Source organism: Varroa destructor, unplaced genomic scaffold, assembly GCF_002443255.2.
Source record: "Varroa destructor unplaced genomic scaffold, Vdes_3.0 BEIS01000007.1, whole genome shotgun sequence".
In the NCBI taxonomy this organism is placed as follows: domain Eukaryota; kingdom Metazoa; phylum Arthropoda; class Arachnida; order Mesostigmata; family Varroidae; genus Varroa; species Varroa destructor.
In genome coordinates, this window is record NW_019211460.1 from 39,312,409 (window position 1) to 39,321,145 (window position 8,737).

Sequence of the window (8,737 nt, forward strand, 5' to 3'; positions counted from 1 at the left end):
ATCGACTTGTGTCAGCAGTCGTAACATAGATAGTTCTATAGGAGAGGTTTATTCGGCCAAAAGTTCGAGTTATTTTAATTGAGGTTGTAAATGTCAAAAAGTTTCGCCATTATGGCTAGCGTGATTGGTGTACTCTCCACTTATATGTTGAAAGATAGGCAAATATCGGTTGTGAAGGCCGCAATTCGTCGTTGTTTGTAGTTCCATTGGCACCGAGATGTCGTGGCGGAACTATACGGTCCGTTTTACCAACGTTGGGGTATGTAAACTCGCGTTTATTGCGTATCTGCTGCACGTTCAAATTCATTATGTATGTGTTTATGCTAAATAAATAACTCATTTAGGTTCGATAGGATATTTAGGCACATGCTATATTTTGCATATTACCAAAGTTACAATTCATCTGAAGTAAGGTTTCCAGTCAGCTTTCTGGGTCTTCGTCGTAGGTTTTGACATAACTGGAGTGCGAGAAAAGCTTCTTAGTTTGTGAGCGCCAGGTGAACTTGTCTAGAAGCTTCGCCCTAATGGTGCCTAGTGGTACTTAATAAAAATAACTTAAATTCTCTTAAAAAAAAGTGAGCTTACCTAAACTTACTTATCGAGCCGAATTGTTACATAGCATTTTTATATGCGATGCTTTGGCTAATAGAATATTACAGCTAATATGATAGAGTTAGTAAGTTATATGTTTATTTAAAATACTTTCGTTGACTTTAAGCTACTTTTTACATGGCAAACAAAGACGTTTAAACCAAATTTTAAGCATTTCTTCCTCCTTGACCTTCTGGGACACCAAGTCGACTTCTGATAGTAACACTCCCCGTAATAGGATATTTCTAATAAGAATACAGGTGTGAAGATCATATTAATTGGATGGGCAATTTATAGAATCATTTACATCGCTTTGTGTGTCGTTTCAGATTGGACACGTAGATGTTTCTGAGAAAAACTATAGTTTATAAGATTCTTCTAACATATTCCATTTTGTAATATATCGAACCTGTAAGAGGGTTTAATTTAACATCTAACAGATACTATAGACATATTAGATTTGACTGTAGTAAAGTATGGAACGCAATATCGTCAAAGATGAGGTCAGTATTAGGCGTACATGAACACAGCACGCAAAAGGTCACACAACAGTAAGAAAGATCATTCATAAACTAACATCGTCACTTATACGTCTTCAAGCAGTTTCCGCAAGTAAATTGCACGTAATCACGTTCAATCGGCGCTTTTTTTTGTGGTGTATATATATATATATATATATAGCTTTTTTCTGCAATAAAAATACGCATTCCTTGCTAAGGATAAAGTATAACGTTCTATGAAGATTTGAGATCTGTGAGGCAGCTTAGATATATTTTCGGCATATTGAAAAATACAGTACCTTTCTTCGTGTTATGTTACACGTCAGTGGTACCCGTACGTGGATATACTTCGCGATAATTTCGGCCGTAAAACTCTCACTGGGCTTACCGGCCACATGCTACATTTCATCATCGGTTCTATGGACATGAAGTATGATGTCGTGTTCCCTAACGATCGCCAGTGGGGAACTCTTCTACCGAACGGGAGCTGGACCGGGATGATTGGCGATCTCACCCGAAACGTTTGTATAGACGCGGATTAACTATAGCGCAGTAATTCCATATTTACGCCAAACCGGTGCAGGTAGTTTCTCTGCATTTGATGTAGAGTATGTTGGACCCATATGAAGCATAAATCACTTCACAAGATAGCTCAGAATTTTGTTTGAGGATGTCAATAATTCAGTAGAGATAGATAGAAAAAAAAAGCTCATCTCCCGAGGAAATCCTGTGATCATAGCTAGTGATATTTCCTAAGCATATAGTATTCATGATATTTCGTAATAAAATTTTTTTAATAACGACTTTTTGCCATCCGATGTGAACTTAGGGCAATAAATAAGATAAGAACCCTGACGTAAATACCGGCGCATCCAGAAATGGCATTTTCATCGACAAGCGAGAAGGAACTACAACAATATGCTCAAAACTCTCTAAATAAACTTATCAAAGCCTATGCAGCTATTGATTAAAGTGTACAAAAAATACCTAGCTAGCTAGCCAGCTAGCTAGCCGAAAAAGCGTTAAATTTTAAAAAATTTGAATTGAACAAATTTCATGCCCATATACGTCCTAAAAATGCATTTTCAGCTTTGAGTCCAAAATCAGCGAAAAAGGTAATGGGGTCCGTATGAACCTACAATATCCTACTTCGGGAACGATACAAGCTGCTTAATTCATAATTACAAGTGTGTTCAATACATTCGCACACAGTATGCCGATATCGCCGTCGGTCCTTTCGTAATGACTCAAGATGAAGCTGCCGTTGCAATTCCTTCGTTGCCATACGCGGACGAGGATTTGGTTATATTATCTGGGGTGGATAAAGAGCATGAGTCGAACGTGTACGGATACATTACCACGATGGACTACCAGGTTAGCAAGGAGAATGGTATAGACGAGCTTACAAGCCCTGTGAGAATAAACGTGACATCTATAAGTCTACATCTTGCGGCAGAAATAGTGGTCTTCCTCAAAGAAGTATACAAGCGAAATACATAACATCACAAACACTCCATGCGTGTCTATTTATCTATACAATTACTATGTGACACAGGTATGGTTGCTACTGCTTGGCAGTTGCCTTTTTATTATGGGCGTCGTCGGCATAATGGACCTTCACACAAATCCTTACATGACACGGAGGCAGAGAAGGTATCGCTTTTGGAGAATCTTCTGGGTCTATTGGGCTGCCGTCTTCTTTGAAGGTCGGTAACAATGTACTAAACATTGTCTATAGATACAGATTGTTTTCCAGTACTATTTACTTCTGTGCTTTAAAGCACAGCCATAAAAAATACGAACTCAACACTCTGTTCTGCTGTTCTGTGGCCAGCAGTCTCTATAAATATACGATAATTATCTCTGTATTTACGTGCTTGTAGGATCTGTAATACACTTCCATTCTCATACGCATCGAATACTCCTTGCCAGCTGGTTATTGGGCGTTATGGTGATTATGCATATGTTCGTCGGATACATGGAATCTACACTGATGGTCAAATCTGAAACATTTCGGATCAACGATGTTGAGGAACTTCTTGAACGACCGAAGATCGAGCCAATGATTTATGAAGTTGGCGGCTACAGCTCTATCTTTGAGGTAAAGTTACCCATTGTGTATCTCTTCTAGCTAAGTGTCTAGCCTCGAAGCTACTGGAAAGATTGATATATATATATATACATATATTGACGAAATAAGTTGTTCGCTGTTCTTTTACAGAACACCGAAAGCGATACCTTTAGGAGAGTGATGCAGCAAGTGAGGAAGCATGGCCGGTCCGCTTATGGAGATGAAATGTTTACACCGGATTCGCTACGACGCATATTGGATAGAAAAGCGGTGATCCTTATGGAACCCCTTTCACTACATACGCGCGTCGGCTCGCAGTGCGATCAGTTTAAGGGCGAAGGTCTATTCCATATTAGCAAACAAAGGTTACTGCAAATTAAGATGGTGTTCTATATGCGCAGACAACTCGACCGAAAAATTCAAATAGAAATCCAAAAGAGGTAATTCGTAGCTTGACAATATCCGGACATAATGTGCTATTTTCGTGTCAAATCAAATAATTATTGCTACAATTTATTGCTCAGATATCAAGTCTACTATGTGATTTTGTTTTATGTAGGCTGCGTTTTATAATCGATTCCGGTATTTTTCGACATTGGCACAATACGCTGGTTATTGATAAAGGCGCCTGCTGGACCGTCGAACGTTCTGACCATATGCACGATTATGAAGATCTACATTATTCGGATCTCGCCTCCATCTTCTACTTCTATTTTGCTGCATTGTATATGTCATTCAATGTTCTGGTCATTGAAATCCTCTACCGGCGAGGATACTGTTGTTGTAAATATTACCCGGTAAGTATTTTCGTAGTAGTAGTAGTAAATAGTGCCCGGAAAGTGAAGTAATCAAATTATCATGCGCTGAATTAACGTGTATATGCAAAAAATTAGGCTTCAATTTAGAAGCTGCGCACATAAAGGCCAATTCATTTCAAAATAACGATACAAGTATGCAAGCTAGGCCAACGTTCAAATAGACATTTTTCCATAAAATCATGCGCCAATCAACAGTTTATTAATACGATTACAATAGCTTGTCCTTTTTAGGACAAAACCTGAAATCAGCCATGGCTAATTTTCAAGTGCTACAAGCCAGCCACCATTCGAAATCCGCTCTTGTCTATTAAAGCTTCTATGTTAGCTACGATTGAAACTTTTCTCGAGCGTTTTGAAACGATGGCGTATGCAACTGCCACTCGTATGCAGCGTGCAGAAAATCGAAGAATGAACTTAATATTGCAACGGCAAGAAGAAGAAGAAGAAGAAGAATCTTCAATATAAAATAATGAAGATATTCGTTAATCTTGAAAAATGCTTAACTATGCACAGCTAGCATTTCGAGATGCGTCCGTGATTTTTTTCTAGAGACAATGATAAGAATCCAAGTGCGCGTTTGATATAATCACATGACTGTTCCCTAATAAGCTCTAGCCAAGACTACCTCAAGAACGAAGTGTTCTTGCAGTGTTATATATTCCTCGGACGGAAGAATCCCTCACACAAACTATTTCTTGGTAAAATACGTGGAAAAGCGTGCATACGCCAGCAACAAGCGGGATATTTATATCTGTCTTGTAAGCACCTCGTTACAGTAACAATTAGTAAGATACTTCCGCTTTGGCGAGGATGTTCTTAATAATGTTATGCCTCCTATAGCCGGACAAAGTTGCAGAAAAGGAGGAGAAACGTCGAATCATAGAAAGGATGAGAGCTGAAGGCGCGGCAAGCGCTATTCCAAGCAGCTGGCTGGAAGATATCGCCATGCCCTCGAATTCGGAAACAACTCGGGACGAGGTAACAGACCTCTTGACGCCAAGGTGAGGCTATCTACATTGTTGGCATTCTACATTATTGTTATCGCCTATTAGTTGCTTCTCAAAGAGCTGACCGCAGTCTGTACGTAACTCTAATTACGAATTGTTTAAAATACTCCAATGGCAGACATGGTACTCAATTGAGCTATTATTATATATTCCTCCAAATATGGGAACTATTACGTCACCTAAGCCAATTGCGTATATGAGCAAGGAAAGATCGCTACGCTACTATTTACTTATAAGGCCCACCTTACTTCAGGGTAACATCAACGACGAGGTTCACAGCACGAAACGGCCTTCATCCCCGAACAATCTCGGGTTTTTTCCATTCTGAGCCGCCACGGCAGCACTGGTGTGAGTTTCCAGGCGAACATCCCAGGAAAAGTTTCGCGCCTCACCAAAACTTCATTCGTCTGTACGTTTTTAGTGGCGGCAGGTCAAGTAATTTAGCTAGCAGCTCATATTTGTCGAACCATGGATATCAAAGAAGTTCTTTCAATAACGCAGAACGTTCAAAACTGTTCAAGTTGTTTACAAGTTGTTTAACTCTCTGTTACTTATGGTGTGGTGTATGTAATAGCAGTGGTTACTTATGTTAACCACTGCGATTACATGGCTTCTGCCTGTGAAGTTGCAAAGTTTCCTTCTAAATCTCCCGTTATTCTACCAGTACAGCGCATTATTTTTTTTTTCTTCGATGAAACCACATACCATCTATTATGAACCCATTGACCACTATTGTTGGTCCTTGCCCATCTAGTAATTGCTTTACATTGACTGGCTTATAGTCTCCCGAACGATACACACATTGAATAGCTGAAATGAAAGGTAATGAGATTCAACATATAAATCGTAAATTGACTGTTGAGTAAATTAAACCCATTAAGCCCAACCAGTGCGATATCTATAGGCATCATGGAAATTCAAAAATGTCTTGCAATACGTTCGAATTTCGGTCCGCATCAAAATGACGATGCCCCTATTGAATCGCTAAGCAGACAACATGGTATCCCCCGGATATTAGCGCCATCACAGAGATAACGAATGTAATTATCATTCGCGAATTCAATAAACATCCCACATCCGTCTCATTGTGGACAAGGACACCTAATTCAGTTAGCATCGCGATCCGACGAGCCGATCTACGAAGTCAATCCCCCAACCTGCAAAATCGGCCTAAGTAAGGAACTTCATCAATCTTCGGTCCAGCCGTACGCTATAGATGGCGTGTATGCGGCAGAATGTATATGGAAGTGAGCAAGTGCCCCAACTTGATTCAGCAGTTCCCACAAACATTTCTGACGTTTGCTGCGAATCGTATAAAAACAGTGTTGCAAATTGTAACAATTATTATGAAAGTCAATTACAAAAAAACTCTTGGCTATCTGCACATTACTGCACTTATAACATCAGCGTACCCCAACTCACTATGATTTATTAGGCGTTCTGTGGAAAACGATTACTCTGGACGAGTGGAATTAGTGTTAAAAATGCCGATTGAATTGAACAGGAGTGCTAAAGCTCGCCGTGAGAGACGAGGCGGTAAAACACATGTAACTGTGCTATCGGCCACAGGTCAGTGCCGACACGATCGACCTATATCGAGCTACGAAGCACATGCCACCGTTGGTCCAGAAGTCGTACCTAATGGTAGAATTGCCTCGACCGAAGCTGAGTATCCAGAAGAGCCTGTCTATGGGCAAATTTCGGATGAGTATGTTCACCCTCTACTTAATATGGTAGACTTGCTAAATCTCTGGGTTTTTCCTAGTACATTCTCGTCCTAACTTAATAGAAATAGTGCTTCTAGCATTAGAGTCTTTATATGCGGTTTTTCAACAATGATAGACTACAGAAGAGGACCTTGCAGTGCTGAAGTTTAGTCTACACATAAAATCAATTGAATAATGACAGCACTGGGAGCGATGAGATGTCAACGTTCAATGAAACGAAGGGTATATTGAGTACCACTCAGCCCTCAGTAAACAGCCCTTGTTAGCTCTAGGTGAAATTAATAGTGGAGATTTTCATAGAACGTTAAACATGTCTGTGTTTTATTGACCCCAATAAATCTTTTTAGCTAAAAGGTCCTGAGTTCATTTAGCTCGTTCGAACTTTCAGAAACGAGGGACTTTCAAATTAAACAAGTGATATAGGTGGCGGTTGGTGAGATGGCAATCATCAAGCATTCGAATAACTATGGAAAATGAGACCTCTTTGACTGAGCATTGTAGGATGCTTTCGTCTGTGCCTGAATTAGGTATGGGCTAAGCTTTTCTCATGTAGGGAAAAAACGGCCTATAACGTCGTTGACATGGCCTTTACGGTATTGATTCGGATCAGTGTCTGTAGGTAAAAACTTCCTGTTGAATATACGACAGCATCTTTTGTAGGTCGTATATATTTAACGGGTAGGGCCGCCGTGACTGTACAGTGTGTACTGGATCCCAGTACATGGGAGTGAAGAATAGGAACTTAGAGTGTCCCTGCTTGAGAGACTGAAATTGTTTGAGCAGTAGGGACATTTTATAATCCTATGGCCTAAAATAACACTTCAACTAATACACTATCGTAGAGCGATTTGTTTCAAAGGCAAATATCTTACTCATTACTTATATCGGAGAAAAAAAACAAGCTACTTGGAGTAGATATATCTAATTAAAATATCTATATCTTGTTCTTTAAAATTAATATTGATTTAGACTTCGAAGCTGCGTTCGATACTATTGAAGGTTATTAAGCGACTTGAAACTAGGATCGTTGAAGTGAGCGTATGGAGTCGAACGACAAATACATCGCAGTGATGTTTAGAAGTGCGTTCCGTATACGATTGTTTAGTTAAAATAACCGTGCTAAACTAAAAAATTCTCTGCTTAGGTTGGTAGGATCACCTAGATTGCTCAGCGGAGCAAGTAGATGTATACGAGCTAGCCACACATTATTATAACGCACATAGAATTATAGTATTTACCTTAAAAACGGTTTCTAAGGAAAATTAAATTCATTCATAAACATTCAAATCAATCACCAGTTTCAAAGATGCTCGACTCTTATATCAATCTTTGTCCTGCGTTTCAGATCACCTGAGGGATCAACGAGTTCGTAGAAGTGGCCTGTTCAGGTCGAGCCATTTAATTCTGAATAAATGTTGCTATATCAAAGGCGCCTAAATAAAAACTGAGAGAAGAATCTCAATTTTTATCCTTTTCAACTGAATTTTGTTTAAAAGAAGTGATGTTAAGAAATACCGACCGCCAGACGGTGCCTAGTGTTGTAAGTTCTCTTCAAACGAACTGTGATATGGTTCTTTCGAGCATCCTTCCATAAATACGCTCCCTTCGCTATCATGGACCGAGGTGGCATTGTACCTCCACAATATCTGGTACTCTATTATCGACGAGGAAATGCCAGGAAACTTTCTTTAATTGGATAAATACACGAATACCGAGGATTTTTTTCTTTTTCTTGACCATTGACACTGCCTCACGCACCCAGTGCGATGGTAAGATTAATTTCCACCAAATGTAGCGTCGGACTTCCATTCGACTTGTTTAACTTGATCCACCCAAATGGTTACCGACTAAAGCCCCACTTAGTCTTAAAATTCTATCTAGGCTGCCTAAATCTTCTGTTAGCAGTACTGCAAAAAGTGGCAGATGCCACCGGATCATCGAGCTAGGGTCATTTGGGTCAGGATTCCCACTTTTCCAGGCGAACCTAATTCCTGCCGGCGAGCATGAGCTGTTCGGCTTTTTC

At 39.7% G+C, this 8,737-nt stretch overlaps 1 protein-coding gene across 1 annotated transcript; it reads left to right on the forward strand.

Moving 5' to 3' along the window:
* The first annotated feature begins 206 nt into the window (after window positions 1-206).
* LOC111254359 (glutamate receptor 2-like) lies at window positions 207-8,168 on the forward strand. The gene is made up of 11 exons (XM_086974844.1): window positions 207-259; window positions 1,418-1,612; window positions 2,304-2,465; window positions 2,647-2,797; window positions 2,975-3,192; window positions 3,313-3,602; window positions 3,722-3,959; window positions 4,821-4,981; window positions 5,241-5,396; window positions 6,492-6,695; window positions 8,060-8,168. The coding sequence occupies exons 1-11, from the start codon at window positions 218-220 to the stop codon at window positions 8,085-8,087; spliced, it is 1,845 nt and encodes a 614-aa protein (XP_086830970.1). The 5' UTR covers window positions 207-217; the 3' UTR covers window positions 8,088-8,168.
* The last annotated feature ends 569 nt before the right edge of the window (window positions 8,169-8,737 follow it).

Bases quoted from the DNA above. Each gene is read 5' to 3' on its own strand.
- LOC111254359 (XM_086974844.1), top strand. From the start codon at position 218: ATGTCGTGGCGGAACTATACGGTCCGTTTTACCAACGTTGGG. The intron at 2,466-2,646 runs GTTAGCAAGGAG...TATGTGACACAG, and splicing joins TTACCACGATGGACTACCAG to GTATGGTTGCTACTGCTTGG. The intron at 3,960-4,820 runs GTAAGTATTTTC...TGCCTCCTATAG, and splicing joins GTTGTTGTAAATATTACCCG to CCGGACAAAGTTGCAGAAAA.